The sequence below is a fragment of the Macrobrachium nipponense genome, chromosome 13 (assembly GCF_015104395.2).
Source record: "Macrobrachium nipponense isolate FS-2020 chromosome 13, ASM1510439v2, whole genome shotgun sequence".
Classification (NCBI taxonomy): Eukaryota; Metazoa; Arthropoda; class Malacostraca; order Decapoda; family Palaemonidae; genus Macrobrachium; species Macrobrachium nipponense.
In genome coordinates, this window is record NC_087206.1 from 61,133,711 (window position 1) to 61,160,276 (window position 26,566).

Consider the following 26,566-nt stretch of genomic DNA (forward strand, 5'->3'; position numbering starts at 1 on the left):
AGATTAGCTTTTTCAGTCCTCTGTAAAACAACAGGGATTAAAGCCGTCTTCACTGGATGGTGTCATCGATGAGACTTTTTCTATGATCAGAATCATGAGAGTTTATATCTCTCGATTCAACTTTGAAGACGTAGGTCCACATTCACCTTAGTTATTCACTAGTAATATAGTATTGTTTCTCTTTAGTTGGGATTCAACTACTGATGAGAAACTTCTGTCTTGCCATCACAGGGACCTCGGTCTCTAGAAGGCAATTGACTATCGTCTGATGTGCGCTTACCTTGCAAGAAACATCATCTCGTCTTTCAACATCGATGGCGAACAAGATAGACGATTTGTAAGGTTATTCTCACCATAACCCTTCAAAAGGTGGGTGTCATATTGTGACTACATCTCGGATTGGGTGCATGACAGCACAGTCAGTCGGCATCCTTTGATGAGTCTGAGTCCTTCAAGAGCTACGCTGTGGACTTTGTATTGGTTGATCCAGATCAGTCATTACTTTGTCCTATTGGTGTGTTGCTGTGCCCATGAAGGATCGACACCCATCATTGAGTGTCAGTGTTCGATGACATGTCTTTCTCCAAGTCTTATGAGATCATGAGGGACTTCTCTGCAGTTGGATAGTCTAGTGGATGGGTACATTTCATCACCCTGAAGAATATGTCGGACAGGAAGATAGATGAGGTCTCATTGCAACCACATTTATATATTTCTTCCTTCAGGTCTGCCCACAGGTCCTTGGAACCTCCTTTCCTTGGACCGGTGTGGATGCTTGCAGGTTGTGTTTATTTACCCGCTCCTTCAAGAGGACAAGTTGCATCTCGTCTATGGTGTGCAGTTCTAGAGCTAAGAAGGATGCGAGTGACTGGCCGCTCCACCTTCCCCACCTCCTCTTTCTACTCCTCTTCCCTATGGTTGAGGATAGGACTCAAACCTACACTGGCTGGTCAGGCAATTGATGCGGTAAGCTTACACATCAAGCTTCCTTTCTATTTTTCTTATCAGAATCATAGAAGCAATCCCACTCCTTCCTCTAGCAAGGGGAGGTAGGAGGCTGGCAATAATGCAGACCCTTCCCAGAACTTTGCAATAATGCCTCCGACTCTAAAATATTCTTCCCAGCCCATTTTTGGATGAATGACGATTCCTCACTCATTTCAAAAAGGCCCAGAAGTGTGACTCTTGATCATGCAGCTCCTATACTCCGAACAAGTTGTCAGAGGCAGGGCACTCCTCCTCACTCTTACGACCAGGAGGAATAGCCAACTCCAGTCAGTTCTAGAGGCTCTCTCACGTTCCTCCCACCAATAAGTGAGTCATCCTTACGTAAAGGACTGAGGGTTTGTGTATCGCGTAGGAACAAATCACAATTTTTTAAAGTAAATTATATTTTTCCTAAGTAAACAAACCTGAGGTGCTTTACATTTATGCCCACCTCATGCCACCCCTCAATCTGAACCTGGGCCGAAAGCAAAGTGAAGTGTTTACATCCGGGCAGGCGGGCCTACCCGCCCACCAGACGGTAGTTACTACCCAACCACCTTGTTCAAGAATTTAACGGCCATAATTCCAGCTAGATTGAAAGTAATTCTTTATGTAAAGGATCTCAGGCTTGTATAGTTAGGAAAAATACAATTCACTTTCAAAAATTGCAATATTGAGGAGGTAGGCCTCTGGCAGCTGGTATTGGCAGCAGTGTTGCCAACGATACCACAGGTAACTCAGTATGTAGACATTTTACCTGCAGCGTTGGTAGCGCTGACAGTTGTGGAAAAAGGGTATGGTTTGAGTTGCCCTTGAACACCCATAGATTTCTTTACTCATCATTTTCAGGATTTCGGCATTATCCGAGGGGCCTTTAGCTCTATTAACCCTTAAACGCCGAAGCGGTAAAAAAAAAAATGTCTCCCGTGTGCCGGAGGTGTTTCAGAGTGAGCACGGAAGCAGAAAAAATATTTTTTTCAAAAAATCACAGCGCGCGTAGTTTTCAAGATTAAGAGTTCATTTTTGGCTCCTTTTTTTGTCATTGCCTAAAGTTTAGATGCAACCATCAGAAATGAAAAAAATTATCATTATCATATATAAATAATGCGATATATGATAGCGCAAAAACGAAATTTCATATATAATTGTATTCAAATCGCTCTGTGCGCGCAACAGTTAAAGGTAACAAGTTACTTTTTTTTCGTTGTAATGTACACTAAATTGCAATCATTTTGGTATATAACACATTGTAAAACGATAAAAGCAACACATAAAATATTATCACAAAATAATGCATGAATTCGTAACGTGCGGACGTAAACAAATATTTTTTTCAAAAATTCACCTTAAATCAAAATATTGTCCTAGAGACTTCCAATTTCTTTCAAAATGAAGAAAAATGATTGAATATTACTATACTGTAAGAATATTAGCTTACAAATGCAGTTTTTGACCATATCTGACGAGTTAAAGTTGACCGAATGTCAAATTTTTTTATAAATATTTTTTTATATGCAATTATTTCAGAAATAAGAAAAGCTACAACCTTCAAATATTTTTCGTTTTATTCTACATAAAATTGCGCACATTTTCATATATAAAACTCTATGAAATGCCTAATATGAAATGGAGCAAATATTCCGAGAATGGGACGTACGCATTTCGGAGATTTGTGGCGGAGAATCCGCGTGCAGAGGGAAGGAAAGTTTTTTTTTTAAATTCACCATAAATCTAAATATTGTGCTAGAGACTTCGAATTTGTTTCAAGATGAAGATAAATGACTGAATATTACTAGACTGTAAGAGTTTTAGCTTACAATTGCGTTTTTCGACCATTTCGGTAGTCAAAGTTGACCGAACATGGTTTTTTTTCTATTTATCGTGATTTATATGCAAATATTTAAAAAATGAGAAAAGCTACAACCTTCAATTATTTATTGTTGTATTCTTCATGAAATTGCACACATTTTCATATATAAAACTTTATGTAACGGCTAATTTTAAATGGTGCAAACATTACCACAAGCGCACGTATGATTTTTTCGGAAGAGTTACCGCGTGGACGTAAAGAAAATGTTATTTTTTTCATAGATTCACCATAAATCAAAATATTGTGCTAGAGACTTCCAATTTGTTGCAAAATGAAGGTAAATGCTTGAATATTACTAGAATATAAGGGTTTTAGCTTACAATTGCGTTTTTCGACCATTTCGGTAGAGTCAAAGTTGACCGAAGGTTGAAAATTTGTCACTTATCATTTTTTATATGAAAATATTTCAAAATTGATAAAAGCTACAACCATGGATTGTTTTTAGTTGTATTATTTTGCATGAAATTGCACCACATTTTCCAATATATTAAAAACTTTATTGTAAACGGCTTAATGTAAAATGGTGCAAACATTACCACAATCGCATGTATGATTTTTTTTCGGAAGAGTTACCGCGCGGACGTAAGGAAAAAGTTTTTTCATAAAGTTCCACCCATAAATCAAAAATATTGTGCTAGAGACTTCCAATTAGTTGCAAAATTAAGGTAAATGATTGAATATTACTAAAATATAAGAGTTTTAGCTTACAATTGCATTTTTCAACCATTTCAGTAGAGTCAAAGTTGACCGAAGGTTGAAATTTTGGCACATCGTTATTTATATGAAAATATCTCAAAACTGATAAAAGCTACAATCATGAGTATTTTTTTGTTGTATTCTACATAAAAATGCACACATTTTCATATATAATACTCCATGTAACGGGTAATTTAAAATGGTACAAAAATTATTGTAAACAAAACAACACCTTGATCCGTGAACTCCCAGCATCCCCCAAGGTGCGTGATTCAAGAGTTTTTGGCTGGTAGGCCTAAAAGTATTTTTCCGCAAATTTTTAAATAAACTTTTGTATGTTGACGTAAAATACGTCCAGTCGGCACCCGAGAGACAAAAAATGTTGACGTAAAATACGTCCAGTCGGCGTTTAAGGGTTAATCCAGATACTGTAATTGAACGACTATGGTACATACATACATACAGTTTATCTCGTGAAGCTGATTGAAATATGTAATGATAATAATAAAAATTAGACTTGAAAAGTTTCAGTCTACGATTTACCATTTAATATATTCATTTCAGTAGAATTATGTTTTTGGATTTTTTGAAAGATAAATGTGAATCATGGCTTAACTTATCAGATTATGATTAAATATTTTACAAAAATAATTACTTGAATTTCTTCTCTTACCCTTCTTGTTCTTGATCAACAGGAACAGTAGTGGTGACCATCTATGGACTGCCTTGGATAACATTACTGTATATACCCTTAGCATTTGTTTATTATACTATTCAGAACTTCTACCGCTATACTTCAAGGGATTTAAAAAGGCTTCATGCAGTATCCTTATCTCCTCTCTATGAACATTTCACTGAAACGTTACAAGGGCTGACTGTGATAAGGGCAATGCGAGCAGGACATAGGTAAGTCAAAATGAAATAGTTTATAAATAGAATTTTGTATTTCAAGATCTGGTATTGTTGTTGACAGGAGATATAGATGTAGAGGACATTATCATTATCATTAAAATCCATTTGAAACCTTTGAGATTCTGATGTCATCAACCCCAAAGATTCCAATGGCATCATGTTGTATATAGACAATTTTTTTATTAAAGATATTCTGACATCTGGTATATAAATAGTAGATGATATCCAGAGGGTGTAGGAAAAGATGGTTTGATACTTTCATAAATACATAACAGATATAAATTGTTATACAGTGTTCCCTTGTATTTGTAGGGGATAGGTAGCAGACCCCCCATGAATAGCTAGAACCCGCGAATAGTTGAAACCCCTATAAAAATTCTTAAAGCTGCCTGTTTTGTTAAGTAAAACTCAAGAGAACCCACTAAAAAATTTTATACCTGTTTTTTTTATAGTTTTTCACAAAAAGTCCACTTTATGATGAAATTGATAATAAAAATGATATTGTTATGATACAATAAAGTTTGTTCATACTTACCTGGCAGATATATATATAGCTGTATTTTCTGAAGTCCGACAGAATTTAAAAAACTTCCGACACACGCAGTGGTCGGCCAGGTGGTTAGTACCCATTCCCGCCGCTGGGAGGCGGGTATCAGGAACCATTCCCATTTTCTATTCATAATTTTTATTTCCACTGTCCCCTGAGGGGAGGTGGGTGGGTACTTGATTATATATATCTGCCAGGTAAGTATGAACAAACATTATGTATCATAACAAATATCATTTTGTTCATGAAACTTACCTGTCAGATATATATATATAGCTGAATCCCACCGTTGGAGGTGGAAGGGACAGGATAGAAGGATTTTGGGAAACAAATGCATGCAGATGATTTACATCTTGGTTCCACCTGTTAGCATAGCTGACTTCGTGATTACTGTCACCCAAGTCTGCTTCTGCTTTACTAGAGTTGCCAGCGAGGTAGAGACCTATAAGCTGGTGCACTCCAGATGATCTCGTCAACGGGGGCGTGACCACAATGTGACTAGACCATATTGACCATACCATGAGGGCTAAGAAGTAAAATAAATAAAATATATATATTAAATATATATATCACCACCTGACCAACCTAGCCAAAGTTAAGGTGTGTTAACTAAGGCTTAAGAGTTAAGAAGTCGCCGTTGTCGGCGACCTCAACAACTAAATTAAGAGCTCTTCCTAACCATTTCTACAGGATAGGATGAGTGGTACTTCTTGCCCCCAAGATTGTGTCTGCAGACACGTATGGCCCTAGCGAACAGCAGATCTCATATGCCATCTTCACATCTCGCAGGGAGTGTGAAGTGAACACAGAGTTGCTTCGCTAAAACATGGTACTCAGGATGTTGCTGAGTGCCATGCTCTGTTGAAATGCTTCCGAGGCCGCGCCCTCACCTCGTGAGCATTCAGATAAAAAGATTTCAAATCTTTGTGCAAACACAATGAAGGAGCAGTTTTTGAAAGAACTCCTTAACACTAAGCCAGGGTGTTCTTCGATATGGGCAAGTCTGGTCTTTTTTCGGAACACTGCAAGATTGCCCGAATGACTTCGACTTTCTTGAGTTTTATGTAGATAAAACTTGAGAGACCTGACAGGGCACAGGACTCTCTTGGCTCCTGCCCACTAACTTGTGCCATCCTTGCTTCCAAGCTCCTGGCCCAAGGACAAAACGGGTTTTCCATTCTTAGGCCACAACGAAAGGCTTAGAGAGCACACCGCCTTGTGTTCTCTAAAGCCAAAACTTGTGACGATGGCTTAAAATCTCACTATCCCTCTCTGTCGTATCTAGGGTGGTTAGAAGAAGGCCTTCCTGATCACATGCAAGAAGTTAACAGGTAGGAGAGGTTTGAATGCTTTGACATCAAGAACTTCAGACTACGTCTAAGTTCCATATTGAAAGCTTCGATCTGGACATGCACAGTCAGTCCGTCTGTACTAAAGTCAGGTGACCGACCAGTTGACCCAGTTTAGACGAATCAAGGACAGCAAGGCTGTACCCTGAAGACCATAAGGCACTATTCTTCGCTGAAGGATGAGTGTCTGGACTGCCTGGGCGATTCAATCTAAGCAAACCTTGGGGGTGTATCAACCCAACCCAACGTCGTCAGCGAATCAACTCATGAGCAACTCCTGACTCGAGATTATGGTGCCAGGAGAAAGGAGCGAGGAGCAAAAAGGCGATTCAGTCCGAAGGAAGAATGCCTGACAGTCCAACCTGGTCTCATGTTACACGATCATCGGGGGTGTATAAACGCAACCGACTTCGTCAACAAGAAACTCAGGGCTACTATATGCGCCTGATCTCGCACAAGTGTCTGACTCCGAGAAAACAGTGAGACAAAAAGTAGATGGTGAGAGAGTTTCGAGATTCCACAGAACTCAAAGATCGTGAAGGGCTTTGTTGTTTGACAGACGCAAATCTCTGAGCCCAAAGGCCGTCAACAACATATTTGCGTATTCTTTAATAGTTGTGACTGCAGCTTATCCCATTCTTCAGACGGAAATGGAAGACGGTAATCTTATTCCTGTCAACATCTCGATAGTCTTAACGTAGTCAGACTCATACAGAGAGGGTTATAAGATACCTTTTTCGAGTTAGAGTAGACCGACTCTCTCGGGAAAAGGTCCTTGGAAAGTGAACTAGGAAGGATGTGACCTCTGTGAATCCAGGATCCTGAAGGCCAACATGGGGCGATCAGCGTCATTGTCGCTCCCTGTGACGTCATAAATCCTCTTATTACATTTCCTAAGCGATTGAAAAAGGGGAAAAGAGACTAAACATCATCCCCGTTTAATATCATAGGATGGCGTTTAATGGTACCGATCCCGGATCGAGAATAAGGGAGCAGAGAAGAAGAAGCCTCTTCGTCCTCAACATATCGAGAGAAGAATGAAAGGGCGTCCCGAAAGTCTCCACAAACTCTCAACTTACTTCTAAAGAAAGATTCCACTCGGAAGTCAAAAGTTGCTGCCGTCGATCGAGACGATTCGTACGGACTTTTGCAATCCTGTAACGAACGTCTAGAGGATCGTTACATTCTACGCCTGTTGTTATAATAGGCTCTTTCTCGTAAACTCGAGCAGGGACCGAGAGAAGATACTTCTTAAGATATGAGAGAGCTGTGGAATATCAGAGTTGATCTGGACCACTGGTTCCAAAAACTCGTTTCGAGGACTGGAGGGACGACCGAATTGCATTTACTTCTTTCAGATTAAGATCCAGGACATCTGAAACCCTATCCAGATGTCCGGCACCTTCTTTCTATCACCTCAGGTGATAGACGCACTGAGAGATGTTCAGAATCATTCCTAGATCGTTGAAAATAATATTTCAGTTTCCCGGTAGGAAAAAACTGTGGTCTGAATTGCAGTCTATTCGGGGAAACAAACTTCTCAGAAAGGAAATGGTCCCCAGCAAGCTCATCCATTCCCTCCCGAGTATGCTACTTCCCTAATAAGGCTGCGCTTTGCCTAAGCAGGAGAGCATATAAAAGTGCAATGTTGCGGTAGACTCGTAGTTCTATACCGTGCGGTAACGAGCACCGAAAGGATTAAGAGATAACTCTGTTGAACATAGTAAGGCAAAACGAATGCAAAGTTTATTCATTCACGTAAGAAATCCCCTCAATCTTAGGCTAAAGTCCGTGATTGTAAGACAGAGATAGAGTTAGTCAGTCAATCCCGCAGGAGAGACGTAACCGCCAGCACAGAGATACGGTTAGTCAGTCAATCCTGCAGGAGAGAGAGACGTAACCTACCACGCATGACAGTGCACGATCTGTTACTGGCTCGGTTGGACTGGAGTCACTGGACAGCAGCAGCCAGCAGCTTACGAACGTCGTCTCTTAACTTTATGTCTGGGTTGCCAGCTACCCTATTCTACGAAGAAATAGGTCCGTTATTTTTTGAGCAGAAAGAGACTCTCAAGCTGGTATATTTAAGCGAAACAGAAAACGCTAAATATATAGATGCGTTTGTGTCGTCAGAACACTACCATACAACGGTAAAAGATAAATCGGAAACTCCTGGAAGGCTGCAGGGAGTAACGATAAAATGTCCTTAAAATAATAGACAATAGACCTCTCGGTTGCCATCCGAAGAGGTAACTACAGCAAGCGTATATGACTTGAACCAACCAGTAGTAAAATAACGCAAGGCAAAATATTTTATTATATCACAATAAAGTTTGTTCATACTTACCTGGCAGACATATATATAGCTGAATTCGGAAATACAGCTACATACATATCTGACAGGCAAGTTTCATGAACAAAACTTAGAGAATCGAAGCAGACAGCTCAAGCTTCTTATGTTATTGGACATAAGCGTTCATTGACGTAGTCTACAAGTCTAATTCTTGTACGAGTCTGCGAATGACGAAAGAGAGCCCTTCCGAATCTTGTCAATAAGAGCTTATTCGCTTACGCAATATCAAGTTAATGAGATGTTTGTCAATGAGAACTAACCCATTTACGGGACAAAGAGATATTTTGTCAATGAGGGGATACCCACTTACTTGACAAAACGATAGTATATTGTCAAAGGGGGAAAGTCACTGAATTGACAAAACGTAATCCAGGAAGTCGAGCATTTTATCCGTTTATTCCCGTCTCAAAACGAGGAAGGGGCAAGAATCCTGTTAAGAGACAGGGCTTACGGCAGGTAGAACGACGATGTTCAATTCGGCAGCGTAGTCCCGACTAGAAACTAACAAAATCTATCATCTGAAAAACCCTTTCAGATGGGCTAAAAAGCTTGCAAAATTATCCTGGGAAGAGGAAGAAACTCTCCAACCAGCTTCCTCTCCCGTATCACAACTAATGCCTGCTAAAGCTTAAAATTTATTGACAGAATGGCAAAGGAAGTCCTGTCTTGCGCTTTCCTGAAGAGCGTCCTTTTGATGAGTGCCTTTGCAAGAATCCTACTGAACGTCGCCGAGAGTCCTGACGTGCAGGACGTCGAACCTTTACATAACCCGTAACGCTATCGCAAAGTCTTGACTGCGGTAGAGAAAACGAGATCTTCCCTTGAGCTTTCCTTAACTCCATCCACCTTTGCGAAAAGCAATGTAATATTGACAGAGACCTCTTGAATTCACGAAACCCGAGGTCTTGCTGGGTTTCGAAGACGAAGTTGTCTGTTCACTTTAAGCTTCCTCCGAAGCACTGCTTACTTCACATTCTTGAGGCTCAAATCTTAAACAAGAGCTTGAAGAGTTCAACAGAAACCTTCAGCCAGGAGACAAACCTGGCGTGCGCTGGCGCGCGCTCGGCGTCCATTGGCGAGGACGCTCGGCGTCCTGGCGCGCGCTCGGCGTCCACTGGCGAGGACGCTCGGCGTCCACTGGCGCGCGCCTGGCGTCCATCCGAGCGTCCCATTCAAGCCGAGCGTCAAAAGAAGCGTGCAGAAAAGCGTCACGCTCCTGACAGGTGTCAAAACAAGCGAGAGAAACTGCCTTCTTTTTCATATTTCTCGGTGGAAAGACGTACACGTGATCAGGCGACGTTCGCCTTCTTACTTCTCACTGAAACGCATAACGAGAGAGAGAGGGGACGTGAAGCGTCCTCTTCTATAAAGCTTCTATTTAGAGGGCGCGAGTCCTTCCGAGAGCTCCAACCCCTGCACGGGGAGGACGCCTCGGAGGACGAGAAGCAATCCTTCGAGATTCGTGCACGTGCACGATCTTCCGCAGCCTAGGAAGCGTCAACAGGTCCTACCGAAGGGACGCCAGATCGATGTGGGTTCCCCGTAACCCTCCTTCGGCTTTCGACATGCCCTCTCCCTGGTCCTGGGAGTCCGACAGAAGTCCAGGCCTAGAGGCGTTATGGGGCGGATCTGACGTTCCTTCCTGACAAGAGAGAGGACGTGAAGCGTCCTGTTCTCTAAAGCTTCTTAGAGGGCGCGAGTCCTTCCGAGAGCTCCAACCCTTGCGCGGGGAGGACGCCTCGGAGGACGAGTAGCAATCCTTCAGGATTTGTGCACGTGCACGAACTTTGGCAGTCTGGGGATTTTCATCAGAAACTGCCGAAGGCACGCCAGATCGGTGGGAGTTCCTCGTAACCCTCCTTCGGCTTTCGACATGCCCTCTCCCTGTGGTCCTGGGAGTCCGACAGAGGTCTAGACCTAGAGGCGTTATAAGGCCGATCTGACGCACCCTCCACTACACAAGGGGCACTGTCACTGCACTTAACCACTTCACTATTGCTTTCTAAAGCAAGCACTTTCGATTCTAAGTTACGAATCGAAAGAGTATAAGAGAAAGGGCAATAACCTCTACAGACACTGTTTAGGGCCCGAAGGCAACATTACAGGGTTAGGAGTAACAATAACAGAAGTAGCACTCTTCACAACAATGAAGGAGAGCGATCACCTCTCGCAGACATATTCATAACCCGTAGGCCATACTATAGGGTTAGGCAAAATAAAGTCTACAGGAAGGTTAGCAGGTTCACTACCCTGACTTTTGTTTACTGATTAATTGCGTACATACGAATCATACTTTTTCCTTACGGAATTAGACATGTTTATTGATTAATTGCGTACATACGAATCATACGTCTTCCTTACGGAATAGACAAAGTCTCACACTCCTTACATGACAAATCTCAACAAAGAAGCAAGACCCATACCCCTCGTGCATACCAAGTGCGGATCTACCGAAGCTTTCGGTAGCCACACCCTATCTTTGCAGACAACCCCCTCTGAAACTAGCCTAACTAGATTCAGATATCTTATGCAAAAATGAATCAAATTCAAATCAATTTAAGATAGCGTATGCCTAGCCACAAATCCAAGTAAATAAATCAAAAGACAATTAGGATACTTAGCGGCAATGAAGTTTCCAAAATCCTAAGACGGAGGTACTGAAAACAGGTGTTTTCAGCACCGGCGACAGAAAAATTATGAATAGAAAATGGGAATGGTTCCTGATACCCGCCTCCCAGCGGCGGGAATGGGTACTAACCACCTGGCCGACCACTGCGTGTGTCGGAAGTTTTTTAAATTCTGTCGGACTTCAGAAAATACAGCTATATTTCTGGGTCGACCTGTGTTCGCCGGTGAAAAGGTCCTTCTTAATACTTTTCTGATATAAATAATTTCCAAATATACCAGAGAAAGTTAAACCATTGGTATGCAGAGGTTACTACCCTCGCGCGAGCACCTCAAGGGCGTCGTGTATAAAGAAAGGGAGTGTGAAAGCCACTAAACACAGGTCATCTTCCAATTAGATTACTCCTTCGTCAACATATGAACACGGGATGTGCCGATACAGCGGTCTCAACCACACCGCTCCGACTCACCCAGTCCCCGCCCGATGCGAGCGCCATCTCACATCCTTCTTTTGGACTCGTGAGCGTAGTAATCGTTCGAATTGTGCCTGTAATTTTCTACCAATTCTGGATTTATTGCATCATGGCTGAAGCTCTACCTTCACCTGGACCAATGTTAAGTACCATAATTTCTGTTCTCATTAAAAAACAGCTTATGAATCGGCATTTTACACGTAATTTTGGGGTTATATGAGCATGGTACCGGCCATGCGCTTGCAACCGATCGTAAACAAAGCATGTTGGTTTCGGTCTGCCCCTACGTGTATTTTGAGATAGCTATTAGCTTTCTTTTTTAATGCCACATTCGATCATTTGTCTCACAGGGTTTTTACTGTGCAGATTATAATTCAGTTTAATTACATGAGTTTGTACGTATTTGCACAGTTTATGATATTGGACCTCACAGAGTCCTGTTATTATTATTATTTAAGTAGTCTTGTTTAACGCAAGAGGAAGAGGGCTCCTTTGGACAGTCAGAAGTAGTGCGTATTTATTAACATCTTACATGTCCAAACAGTATTTTAAAACGTTGAGAAAATTCTTTACTGTTTTAGTCTATAAGGTGAAATACCGCGTCAGACCATCAGGCCGCGGTTACAGTTGGCCTTTTGTGGTGTTTTACTCTAGTCCTCTCTTCCTCGCTTACTCATGTTTTTATTTATGACTATCCGTTTATTATGTAGTTTTTAGTTTATCATAAGAGATTTGTCGTTCATATACGAATTGTATTAACTACTGTCTAGTACTGGAAGAGGCTGGAGACATCCCCCCTCTTTTCAGTTACTTGTAGTAGCCCCGCTCGAACAATATTACTAGCAAGGTTGGATTATTTCCCCCTTTTGTTAGACTGAGTTAAGTACTATCTTAACAGTTCTAAGTACATAGGTTACAGGGAATTGGGGAAAGATTTCCCCCTTCCGTGTTCGAGAGAGGCTGGATTGATCCCCCTCTTTCGTGACCTGATTGTACTTTAAGCTTGGCTACGTATTAAGGTTATTAGGCTTTAGTTTAATCTAGATAAACTCTTATATTTTATGTTTTCATTCAAGGTATTCCATACATGAACTAGGCTGTGGTACCATTCTCGAACATAGTTAGCCTAGGCCTCTGTTCTTGGTCCAGACCGATAACATTGTATCATAGTGTACCACCAGGTGTTAATGCCAATTATAAACGTAGTCTTGGGAAACCACTTTCTATAGTGTTCCCCAACTTTACCGAAGAATTAACTTTAATCGGTAATTCTGTTTTTGGTGGTCCTATACGCTATACGTTATCGCGAATGGTCCATTAACATCGTGGTTAAGATCAACCACTATCGGCCGCCATTTGTGTTTCTTACGGTATTCCTCCCAGCATGTTCTATCATAAGCCCCCCCTCCTTTCTTCCCCCGCCATGGCTTGGGGAAGATATGGAAAAGGTGGAGGGGTAGATAATTCAATAAGAATTACCTTACGGAACTCCGTTCGCCGGAGATCCACCGACGGAGACTCCGTCTTATTAAAAGGTTACATTAGAAATATTAGTGATTTTATCATGTTGTATGAGATGTTTTGTGCATCATCTCCGGCATTGCCAATGTCGATTGGGAACACCTCCCCCCGTTAGGCTTTCCGTTTTCTTGATATGGTACACATCCTCAGCTCCGGTAATATGGCTCCGGTGATGTACTTCACCGGAGATTAGCAAGATTAACAATAATTCTCTAAAAAGAAATATGGATTTACCTTGTTGATACGGTAGTCAATTTCTCCGGAGATCACCGGACCTCCGGGATATACGGAATAAAATGGGGTTGTACAAATACGAAACTAACCCCACACAAAGGATCATATACGATCTTTACAACTCCACAAGACATCTCTTCTCCGTTCATTGATAAGATCACGGAGCTTACAATTCAGGCAGAGAATGATGATCTGCCGATGCCGACTCTCAAAGAGACGGATGCTACCTCCCTCCTCATGCCAGCCACTAGAGAATTCTGGCAGGACGTTCCGTCGACTTTCACAGTCGGAAAACTAGACGCAGAACTGTGCGTCTTCTTTGTTTCACAAAGACTTCCGAAACTGCCGGATAAACTTACTTAAGGCAGAGTTTGAGGGAGGCAAGATCAAGGTTGGCTAGGTCCATCAACGCAGTGACATCAATGGAGGTTGGTGGCCTACCATATATAAAGAAGAAGCAGCTTTCAAGGTCTTAGCTAAGATTCTCTTACAGACTTATCAGCTGGACCTTCATGAATTCATTGCAGCCAGGAAAAGCTGCAGGAAACATGTGTTAGCTGAGGCGACTATTAGGCACGAGCCTAATAGACTGATCAAATCTTCCTTCTGGGGAAAGAATCTCTTTCCTCAAGAAGAAGTAGACAAGGTGCTACAGGAGGCGGCCAGGACGAACCAAAACCTTCGAGTTCGTTGGGGTCTCTCTTCCAAACGGAAGTTCGACCCTACAGCGAAGCACAGCCAGAACCCAAAAAAGAAACAGAAGTATTTACTACTTACAAGGGGTTCCGTAGTCAGCAACGCCAACAACAAATCCTCCAGCCCAAGTGTCGAAACCTTCGACATCAAAAAAACCACTCAACCACAACAATTTATGATTTTACCCGCACCTCAGGGCGGACAGTCACCAGCCACAGCAACATGGATGTCTTCTCCGGCATTTAAACCCGGCTACGAAGCCACCGGAGCCTTTCGAGGATACTAGACAATCCGGTGGTAATAGAGCTAGAGGACAGTTCCGCCAACGTGGCGGACCTAGAACCAGAGGCGCAAGGGTGGTAGAGGATACAAGCCGACCCATAATCAATGAGAAGGACCGGGTAGGAGGGAGACGTACCAGGTTCAGAGATCAATGGATCTTCAGCCCTTGGGCACACAGTATTGTTTCCAAGGCGGGTCTCGGGTTGGAAGTGGAAGAAGGGGAAGGGGTTCCCCCACCTCCTCCGGTGAATTTCTTTCAGACACCTACAACCGGACTAAAGAAAGAATACACCAAAGACTCTACAGAAAAAGGCTATAAGAGAGTAAAAAGCCTTAAAATTCCAGGCGAGTCTGTTTCACTGCTTCCAAAGAAGAACTTGTACAAAAGAAGAGTAGTCCTGGACTTGTCCAAACTGAATTCTTACATTCTGCGACAAGTTCCGATGCTGACTGTCTCGCAGGTACGGACCTTACTTCCACCGTGGGGCCGTCACCACCTCTATAGATCTTACAGACGCTTATTATCATGTTCCGATGGCAAGAAATTTCTCTCCCTACCTATGGCTTCCGCTTAGCAGAAAATCCTATGCATTCAAAAGGTGATGCCGTTCGGCCTCAAACATTGCTCCCAGGATATTTACGAAACTAGGAGAGACAGTATTGCAACAACTCAGGAACCAAGGAATAATGCTAGTAGCCTACCTAGACGATTGGCTCATTTGGGCGAAAACAGTAGAAGATTGCCACAAAGCAACAAACAAAGTAATTCAGTTCTTGCAAAGTCTAGGATTTCAGTTGAACTTCGAAAAATCCCGGCTACAACCAGCAAGTCAGTTCGATTGCTGGGTATTCATTGGGACTTTGAAAGAGCACAAGCTATCTCTTCCACCCAAGAAAGCAAAGAGATAGCATTAGCAACGAAACAATTTATCAAGAACAAATGATAACAAGACGAGCTTTAGAAAGAATTCTCGGCTTACTCCAATTTGCCTCAGTAACAGACGTCCTACTGAAAGCCAAACTCAAAGACATCAATCGAGTTTGGAAAAAGAGAGCAAAGATACATTTAAGAGACAAAGTATCTACAATTCCCATCCGTTTTAATAAGAGACTACTCCCATGGACACAGTCCAAGAAACTGACCAAATCAGTTCCTTACAAATCACCCCCTCCTCAAGTGACGATTCATACAAGACGCGTCACTCAGTGGTTTGGGGGGGTTACTCCCAACACCAAATGTTTCAGGGAATCTGGTCACTCAATATGAACAGTTTCACATAAATGTGTGGAAGCGAATGGCCAGTGTTTCTAACCTTGAAACAATTGCATCACCACAAGACAAGTCATGTGAGGATAGTCTCAGACAATTCAGTGGTAGTCCACTGCATAAACAGAGGAGGTTCCAAATCACCCAATCTGAATCATGTTCTAGTAGCAATATTTTCCTTGGCAGCAAAAAGAAACTGGTTCCTGTCAGCAACACATCTGGCAGGAGTAAAAAAGGGATTTTTGACGAAGGAAAAAATCTATTTCTGGTGATTGGCTCGTGTCGCCTAATGAAAAGGATCCTTAATATCATTCTTTCTAGGTAAAATTAATCTAAAATTACAGAGAAAAACAAAATTAAGAAAATGTCAGTAAAACTGATCGCTCACTCTTAAAAAGAAGTGTCGGTATGATAATAGGGGCGAGTGTGGAACACACCAGAGACATCACCAAATAGAATTCCAATCAGAATCCCCCCAAGAGAGAGCCGATACCAACGGGCGATGCAGCCGCTACTACTACTACTAGAGGACGCCACGGACAGCAGCGCCCCTAGCGGACATCCTTAATCTAAAAACATCTTGTCCTGCAAGGGGGGGAACAAACCATAAAAGGGGGGGTTTCATAGGGCGACACGAGCCAATCACCCAGAAATAGATTTTTCCTTCGTCAAAATCCCTTTTCTGGGCTCAGCTCGTGTCGGCCTATGAAAGAGTACCAGAGAAACAGACAAGATGGGAAAAAAGGAACAATGAAAAGCAGTGTAAAATGATGGATATAATATAAGTAAATCAATTACAGCATACAAACTAAGCACTTAAAACTAACTTATACTAAACAGTAAAACATAGAACGTTAGTAATCTTAAAGTACTTAAATGGTAATTAAAGTAAATTACAGAGATGCATGTAATATAAACAAAAAAGAGGATTTACTTAACATATTTACAAAATATACAAACTCATTGTGTCCTACCCTAGCATAAAAATAAGGGTAGGTACACTGAAGTCCATCATTAATACAAGTATGGCAAAATATATACAAACACATTGTGTCCTACCCTAGCATAAAAATAAGGGTAGGTACACTGAAGTACATTATCAGTACAAGTGTGGATGTCCCTAGCAAAAAAATAAGGGACAATCCACTACATGATTCAACGGCTAAGGCTATGATATTCGAGTAGCCTGGCGATAGGGTGAGGCATGTTGGATGATGTAGGTAGAAAGGAGACCTGGATCTATACTACAACTACTATACAGTATCAGGGGAAACAATGTTTCCCGCTGCTACTGCTGAAAACTTTAAAGATTCCAAGGACTTTAGATAATGCCGTTTAAAGACTGTCGGGGATTTCCATCCAGTATACTTTCTAAGATCCTCAAAGTTCATATGTTGAAAATAATTAATTGAGGTGGCTACTCCCCTGATATCATGTGCTTTTGGGAATGACTCAGGGTTGGCTTGTTTAATGAAGTAAAGGATTTGCTGTCTAATACCTTTTTACTGACAAAGTACCACCTTTTTCTCTCATGAAGAGAGCACCTGAGGATCTTGAAGAAGTACGAGATAGAAAGGCTCTAAGAGTTGATACTGGGCGAGAGGAGAAGGATCTGTGGAAGTGGGATAACCTTCCAAGGAGCCCACTTGCAAGAGGATCCTCATTTTTGTCTAAAAAGCTACGATCCGGAGCAAGTAGAACTTCTCCTGATGGGAGGAATTCCACATGACCCGCATCCCTGGATAGAGCCGACAGTTCTGAAATTCTAGCTCCTGAGGCTAGGCTTAATAAGAATAATGTCTTCCTCAGGAGCATTATGAATGTACAAGATGAGTTGTCAGTATCTGAAGCTAATTGAGGACATCATTTAAGAACCATGAAACTGTAGTAGGCCTCTGAGAAGGTCTAAGTCTAGCACAGGCTTTAGGGATAGATGTGAAATTAGATTCAGTCAGATCTATCTGAAAAACCTACTTGAAAGATCTTCTTCAAAGCCGATTTATGAGTGGTAATAGTGCTAGCTGCTAAACCTTTTCAAACAAGGATCTGAAAAAGGATATAGCCAAATTAACTGTCATGGTTGTAGTGTTCGATTCTCTCAAGAAAGATGCTAATTTTTTAACAGCAGAGTCATATTGTCTAATGGTTGACTCTCTCTTATCTGATTCTAGGAAGAGAATATTCTGTGGATCAATATCAGCATCTTTTCTGGGCTCAGCTCGTGTCGCTGCGCGAAATATCCTTTAATCTATTATTTCTAGGGTAAATGTACTAACACATACCAGAGAATAAATAAAATAAAGAAAAAGGTCAGTATAACTGACTCGCTCACCCTCCAGGAGGGTGTCGGTATGAAACACTAGGCGAGTGAGACCACTACCACGAGCCAAATGCCAATAGAAATCTCCCACTACAAAAACCCTCCAAGAGGGGAGCCGACCCACAGAGTGAGCAGCTCGTACTACTACTACTCCATCCCATGCTGCCGACTGCTGCGCCTCTGGTGGACATCCTTTTCAGTTAGCGCACACGAGTCACACGTGTTATTTTTCTCTCTGTGTTTTTGTGCCCTTTCTTCATTGGATCTATCATGGAGCGTGCAGCTATCGCAGCAGCTAAGTTAGTACTCAGTATTTACGGTTAGTTGGTTTTTTCCGGCCCTGAGACGTATTTGCCGTTTTTTAGTATAAATACGATCTCGGGGTCGGAAGCATGGCAGCATAGTTCTGCCTCGTGGGTGGGTTCGTTCTTGGTCTCCCATACCTAGAACATCCCCTTATTTATGTACGCTCTATATTATTATCCGCTTTACTTAGGATACGGTCTCTACTCAGGTTATCATGCATGCATGGATTTTACCTTATGTAGGCTTCTTCTATCCAGACCCTAGTCCAGGTTCTTAGTATCGGCCTCTGACTAGCTTTGAGTGGTAGACTTGCCTTCGGGTTAGTCGTACACTCCTGGATTTTTTCTCCTGCTATATTGCTTTCTTTCTTTCATTTTTATTTATTTATACTGTGTATTTTGTTATAGTTAGGTTAGTTAGGCGTCTGGCTTAGCCTAGGTCCTGGCTCATTGAGCCTATACTACCGCTCATCAGTCGGTTGCTTCCCTATAGCATCTCTCTGATCAGTTGGTTTTGGCCCAGTGGGCCTATATGCTACCGCTTTTCAGTTTCAGTTGCTTCCCGATAGCATCTCTCTGATCAGTTGGTTGTCCTAGGCTTAGTTGTCGTATTTGGTCTTACCGCCTCGTGGTCACTTCGTGATCACGGGACAGCCAGACGCCGTCCAGTCACCCTTCCCCCCCCTCCCCCCCCTCCCGCTCTTCCATAGAGTCGGGCGGGGGTGGGTCGGTCTGCCCATGCTCGCTCCGCATACCCGAGCCTGCCTCCCTCTCTCCCCTCAGGCGGAGGGGCTAGGGAGTCGGGACAGACCCAGACTGGTCTCGACCTCTCCGGCTTCTCGGTCGGCCGGGTGGTACGTAGTGGGGGGTGATGGCCTCCCCCCACCCCCCCCTCCGCGCTTCCTTGTCGCTCCGGCTAGCTCGAGCCTGTAGTCTTCCTCGCCTTTCCCGCCTTACTAGCCGGGCATCCTTCCTGATCCGTAGCCTCAGTGGTATCCAGCGGAAAGATGTTAGTCACCCAGTAGAGTAGACCGGAGCATACAGTGGGGTCTCTGCTAACCTTACCGTATTGCTGAGTTACTACACTCCGCTACGCACTGGACTTAGTCCGGTTCGCTTGTGTTTTAGGTTTAAGTTATCTATAAGTTTATCTTAAGTACCTTAAACCATCCCCCCTCCTTACATGTTTTACGGATCTCTCCGGGAGGGTTATAGCCTATTCAGGCGATGCAGGGAGGGGTTATGCCCAAATTTTTTCCGAGCTCCGGCATGCAACGGAGTTCTTCTGTCCTTTAGTCTGTAAGTGATGTTTTTTAAGATACTCATGTGTCTTCCCACTTACAGGCCACCAACTGTGAGCATCCGGGATGTTCCGCCACACTTCAGGACCCATGTGGACACGAAGTTTGCCGGTCCCATGCTCCATGCGCGACTCCGCACGGGGACATCCAGGTCTGGTACCATGAGACGTGTACCATATGTTACGATCTGGTGAGCCAGCTTTTGGAAGGGGTAAGTATTCCATCTCCAGTAGCTGCTCCGCTTCTATTTTAGTGCTTAAGTTTTCATCATTTATTTTAACTTAAGGCATCTAGTTTAAGTTATACTTTAAGTTTTTAGTTTTAAGTGACTCTTAAATCTAAACTACGCCCTCTCTTCCAGGCGCCGGCAGTAAGGGATACCGCACTGGCTACCCTGCGGGCCTGGTGTCGGCGGTTTTGGGAAAAACGCCGCTAAGGGACAGCCCTACATCCTGGAGAAGCGGTTGGCATTATTAATCTTCCCCGGAGGCAAGGCGACAGGATACGTCGACCGGTAGATGCGGCTCCGACTATCGCCTTCATCAACAAACAGCTGGCTGCCTCATTAACTGATCAAGACCAGGATATCTCTACGGATGTCGCGACCTTGGATATTAATGTTGAACCTATGGTAGGTATAGACGACCTGTTGGTCGAGGTAGGTAAGGTGGACACCCAAGGATCACCCTTGGGCGTGACTGTTTCTTCTACCCCTGCAACTCTCCATCCTTCCAAGGCTTTACGGGTGACGAAATATATTCTCCTCCTGACGCTTCGGTTAGACCTAAGGTCAAGGCTAAAGTGATGACCTTGACTAAGACGTCGTCGTCGTCTAAGAAGACGACTTCGGCTTCATCCTCTCCCGTAAGTCTCCGGCTGGCAATCCCGGAGCAGACAGGTCTAAAGCTTCTAGCTCCGGCTCTAAGTCCTCGAGGAGTAAATCCTCCAGAGAGAGATCTCGCACTCCGGCAGAGTCACCAGTTCCGCTACCATTGGTTCCAATTCAGAGCCTCCCCTCCACCTCCGCAGCAGCTCCGGCTTTGGACTCCAATGCTGGCCTGTTGCAACAGGTGGGCGACCTGGTTGGGTCCCTAAAGAGTAGCATGGAACAAATGATCTCTCGTCTGTCGGATAGGATTACTTCCCAGGACTCCATTATAGCCGGGCGAGAGAAGCTCCTCTAGCCTCTCCTCCACTTTCCAACACAAGTGGAACTCAGCTTCCTCCGTATGACTCACTACCTCCGTTCTCTATGAACAACCCGTGGAGAGTAGCGTCATACGCCCCTTCCAGGACGGTCTCATCTCTATACCGGAATTTGGGACTCGAAGAATAGAGGACTTCGAGTTCTACGGAAGACCTCCAGCCTCCGTTCATAGGCTACGCAGGCTCACACCCTCGGCTATGGTTCGGGACGATAGGGTACCTAAGGAGACAGTCCTCTATTCACGTGACCAGGCTCAGAGAGAATGGCTCAGGTGTTTAGAGGACATGGATTGTTCTAATACCAAGATACAACCGTTTAAGAGTCCCTTTACCATTTTCACAATGGATGAGAGTACCCCGCTCCCGTTCCTAACCAAGATCGCGAGGTCGACCATCCCAGCGGCCCAGAAGGGGGAACCTATACCACAGTTGAAGGAAGCAGATCCCACATCTCCATTGCTCCCTTCAGTTGGAGAATTGTGGGAAGACTTGCCGAACACATTCTCAGCTGGCAAACTCAAACCGGACTGTGCTATGGAGCAGTTTGGTGAAAAGCTACCCAGGCTCCCAGATAGCCTTATTCAGGCTGAATTTGACGCAAAATCGCGACTAGCCAGATCGATCAATTCTATGGCTATGTCTGAGGTAGCAACCATGGCTTATGGATCAGAACCGATTTTTAAGCTCATGACCAAAGCCCTGACTCAAACGGTACAGTCAGATATGTTTGAGTTTGCCACTGCTCGGACGAATTGTAGGAAGCATGTCCTACAAGAGGCAACCATTCGGCATGAACCGAATAGGTTACTCTCGTCTAGCATCTGGGGAGCAGATCTCTTCCCAGAAGCTATGGTTAAGGAAGTCCAGTCAGAGGCTACGAGGTTGAACCAGAGCCTTAAGGACCGTTGGGGCCTTACGGCTAAAAGGAGGCAAGACCTGACAGCTAAAGGTAAGGGACAAAGGAAACCCAGGCGTTTCCAACCTTACCAGAAAAAGCAACCACGCTTTTCTCAACAAGTTTCGGTCTGGTACCGTTAGTGCAGACAGCCCAACCCTCCACTTCCAAAGGTCAATCACAGCCAATTTTATGTATATCCCCTCAGCCTCAGCCCTCCACCTCTTACGCCATCTCTCCAGCTTACAATCAAGCCTTCGAGAGTCAAGCTTCTCAGAAGTATGACCGCTCGGGTAAGGGAGGCAGAGGTAAGCGGTCCTTTCGTGGGAGAGGATCGGGAGGCCCCTTTAATAGGGGAAAACACTTCAGAGGAGGCCGAGGCGGTTACCAGAACCAATGAAGAACTTCAGGTAGGAGGGAGGCTGTTTCACTTTCGCCACCGGTGGAACTTCAGCCAATGGGCTCAGAGCATAGTGTCAAAAGGGCTGGGTTGGAGCTGGTTGACGAAACCCACCTCCAGCCAGACCTTTCCGTCAACTTCCTTCCAAAGAATTGACAGAGTACGCGGAGGACCTCCTTCAGAAAGGAGCTGTAGCGAGAGTCAAGAGATTAAAATTTCAAGGTCGCTTGTTCAGCGTGCCAAAGAAAGGCTCACAAAAAAGAAGGGTAATCTTAGACTTGTCCCGCTTAAACTTAGCCATCCGCTGCGACAAGTTCAAGATGCTCACGATCTCACAGGTGCGGACCTTACTTCCCCGTGGGGCCGTCACCACCTCTATCGATCTTACAGACGCCTACTATCATATCCCTATTGCAAGACACTTCCGTCCGTATCTGGGTTTCAAGATAGGAGACCAGGACATTCTCCTTCAAGGTAGTTCCATTCGGACTCAACGTGGCACCCAGAGTGTTCACAAAGCTAGCGGAAGTGGTAGTGCAACAACTCAGATCACAAGGGATTATGGTAGTAGCGTATCTCGACGATTGGTTGATCTGGGCCCCAACAGTCGAGGAATGCAACAGAGCTACACTGAAAGTGATTCAGTTCCTGGAATATCTAGGCTTCAAGATAAACAGGTCCAAATCAAGACTCACTCCAGAGTCAGACTTTCAGTGGCTGGGCATTCAATGGAATCTATCCTCCCACACTCTGTCGATTCCATCAACCAAAAAGGAAAGAAATAGCGAAGTCAGTCAAGCAATTTCTAAGTCACAAACTAGCGTCAAGGAGAGCTCAGGAAAGGATCCTGGGTTCTCTCCAGTTTGCATCAGTGACGAACGTCTTAATGAAAGCCAAACTGAAAGACCTAACCAGAATCTGGCGCTCGCGAGCAAATGTCAGGTCCAGGGACAAACTATCCTCAGTGCCTCTGATTCTAAAGAATCGACTTCGGCCGTGGGCGAGAGTCAAGAATTTGTCAATGTCAGTACCCTTCAGTTCCCTCCACCAGGATCACCATCCACACAGACGCGTCCTTAAGCGGCTGGGGAGGGTATTCCCAGGTCAAAAAGGTTCAAGGGACTTGGTCACCTCAGTTCCGTCAGTTCCATAAAACGTACTGGAGGCAATGGCATTGGTTCTTGACTCTAAAAAAGGTTACGCCCACAAAGTACTCCACATAAAGCTAGTCCTGGACAGCGCGTGGTAGTACATTGTATAAACAGAGGAGGCTCCAAGTCACGTCATCTAAATCACGTCATGATAGCCATCTTCTCCTGGCAGACAAGTTCAGTTGGCATCTTTCCTCCACTCACATAGCTGGAGTAGAGAAACGTCATAGCAGACGCCCTATCCCGATCAGTACCCCTAGAGTCGGAATGGTCACTGGACAACAGTTCGTTCCAATGGATCCTTCAAAGAGTCCCAGGGCTACAGGTGGATCTCTTCGCATCCCAAGCGAACCACAAACATACGTGTTATGTAGCCCCCAACCTGGACCCTCTGGCCTATGCCACGGACGCCCTGGCTCTAGACTGGAACAACTGGGAGAAGATTTATGTCTTCCCTCCAGTGAATCTCCTTATGAAAGTATTGAACAAACTCAGGACATTCAAGGGTCAAGTGGCTCTAGTAGCCCCAGACTGGCCGAAGAGCAACTGGTATCCTCTAATTTTGGAGCTGGGCCTTCGTCCTCTTCAGGATCCCCAGTCCCAAGCTCTCCCAGTCAGTACAAACGAAGACTGTGTGTTCGCTTCCTCAGGGATTCTCAAAACCCTAACTTTATGGATTTCATGAAGTTTGCGGCAAAAAGAGATGCGAATATTGACCCTCAGAATATTCTCTTCTTGGAATCCGATAAAAGGGATTCAACTTTGAGACAGTATGATGCTGCTGTCAAAAAGTTAGCAATCTTCCTGAGAGAATCGGATATTAGAATCATGACAGTTAATTCAGCTACCCTTTTTCAGATCCTTATTTGAAAAAGGTTTAGCAGCTAGCACGATTACGACAAACAAGTCAGCTTTGAAAAAGATATTTCAATTTGGATTCAACATAGACTTGACGGATTCTTACTCTCGTCTATTCCTAAGGCATGTGCTAGGCTTAGGCCTTCTGTAAGGCCTACGTCAGTTTCATGGTTCTTAAACGATGTTCTAAAACTGGCTTCCGAAACCGATAATGACACATGCTCGTTTATAATGCTCTTAAGAAAAACCCTATTTTTATTAAGCTTAGCTTCAGGAGCAAGAATTTCAGAACTGTCGGCTCTATCCAGGGACCCGGATCATATTCAATTCCTTCCACAGGGGAAGTCCTACTTTCTCCGGAACGTAGCTTTTTAGCAAAGAATGAAGATCCTTTGATGAGGTGGGAACCTTGGAAGGTACTGCCCCTTCCACAAGATGTATCCCTTTGCCCAGTTTTAACCTTACGAGCCTTTCTGTCCAGGACCTCCTCATCTTCATCGGGTCCCCTCTTTAAGAGGGAAAAAGGTGGAACTTTATCCATTAAAGGCATCAGGCAGCAAATCCTGTACTTTATTAAGCAAGCCAATCCTGACTCTTTCCCGAAAGCACATGATGTCAGAGCAGTAGCCACCTCAATTAATTATTTTCCAACATATGAACTTCGATGAGTTGAAAAAGTATACTGGATGGAAATCACCGACAGTGTTCAAACGTCACTACCTTAAATCCTTGGAAGCTCTGAAATTCAGCAGTAGCAGCGGGTAACATAGTTTCCCCTGACTCTAGCTAATTTGTAGTAGAAGATTCAGTCCTCCTTTCTACCTGCCTCACCCAAAAGTTCGTCTATTCCTACCTTGTTCATTTGCATTCACCTTGTGTCTTAGCTGCTTTTATGATAGTGTAGTGGGTGCCCCTTATGTCTGGCTAGGGACACTCACAAATGATTAGACATTGATCTCATGGAGTGTTTCCCCTTATTTTTATGCTAGGGGATACATCATATTATAATGGTTACGGGTTTTGTATATTAAGTCATATACATTCCTTTATATATTATTATCGTTGGTTATTTATATTAACCTCTTCATTACCGAAAGTTGTTTGGAGGTAGGTGGGTACCACCATTGAAGTCTACTATATCACCGCACCGGGTGCATAAAGGTGGTACGCATAGTACCACCAAAACTCCTCTTTTCAGATAGGGACTTCCAATCATTCTGTAATTTTCGGTTTTGAAGAGTTTGGAGCAAAATAAACAGTATGACACGATGCCAGACGTATGATGAACCCAAAAAAATAGTATTATTACTGCCTTATAGTAGTGTGTAGGTGACAGATGAACTGCGTCTCATCAAAAAAAATCACAAAACCAGACAAGCGAAACATGTAATAACTTCTACCCTAACCCTTAAGTAAAAAACCAGTTGTATCATCATTTACTGTATTTATTTATTTATTCACCTTATTACATTTTACAAATAAAAGATATGAACACCAGATAAATGAAGGTAGAAATAAAGCCTTATAGTAACTTTGTATATAAAAACCAAACCAGAGAAAAAGCAAAAAAGCGATTTTTTCTGAGGACAAGAAACTTGAAAAATTAGTTTAGATACCCCTAACGCCCCTAAAGTTGTTTTCTGTGATGAAACTAATCTTAGAAAATGTAGAAAATGACATCGCCCAATTTTTGAAGATATACTATAAACAAAATTTGCGATTTCCATATTTATTGGCGGGGCTTTCGCCTTTAGTTTTTGCTCTTTTTTTTGTTATTACGTGCTTATTTTACTGTTCTATTTTGATAATACTTTATGTGCATGTTCCAGGTGCAATATACCAACATTCTGTAAGACCGAATTTTCTATTCAAGACCGTAGTTTTTTCACCGACCAGTGTCCCTGTACAAGGGACACTGAGTTTCACATTTTTTTTTCATAAAATCATTTATTTTCCCTGTAGGATGATAAAAACTAACAGAGAATATGCGTTATTATAGTGCTAATAATACCTGATAATTTCATTAGCCTGTCTTGATTAGTGTATTTTTGGCAAATATTTACGATGGGCACCCCTCCAAACTCGAGTCACTACCGAGAGATTCAGTTCGGCAGCGAACACAATGTTTACAATTCTGCTCACCCACCCGGTAAAGAAGGGGTTAATTGCTATTATACTTTGATACATGCTGTTACACAGATATCATTGATACTTGTAAGTCATTTTACCTGTATATATGTAAATTACCTTATGTTAACAAAACATGATTAGATTTAAGGGTAATTTAAGCATATTTATAATTTTATACCCCTGTGTAT

At 43.3% G+C, this 26,566-nt stretch overlaps 1 protein-coding gene across 6 annotated transcripts in view; it reads left to right on the forward strand.

Moving 5' to 3' along the window:
* LOC135225834 (ATP-binding cassette sub-family C member 10-like) overlaps positions 1–26,566 on the forward strand; it is a 307,903-nt gene that overhangs the window by 262,756 nt on the left and 18,581 nt on the right. For all 6 annotated transcript variants that reach the window (XM_064265370.1, XM_064265366.1, XM_064265365.1 and 3 more), the window contains exon 23: positions 4,249–4,459. In XM_064265370.1, coding sequence (XP_064121440.1) covers positions 4,249–4,459 — 211 coding nt within the window. The remainder of the gene's footprint in view (positions 1–4,248; positions 4,460–26,566) is intronic.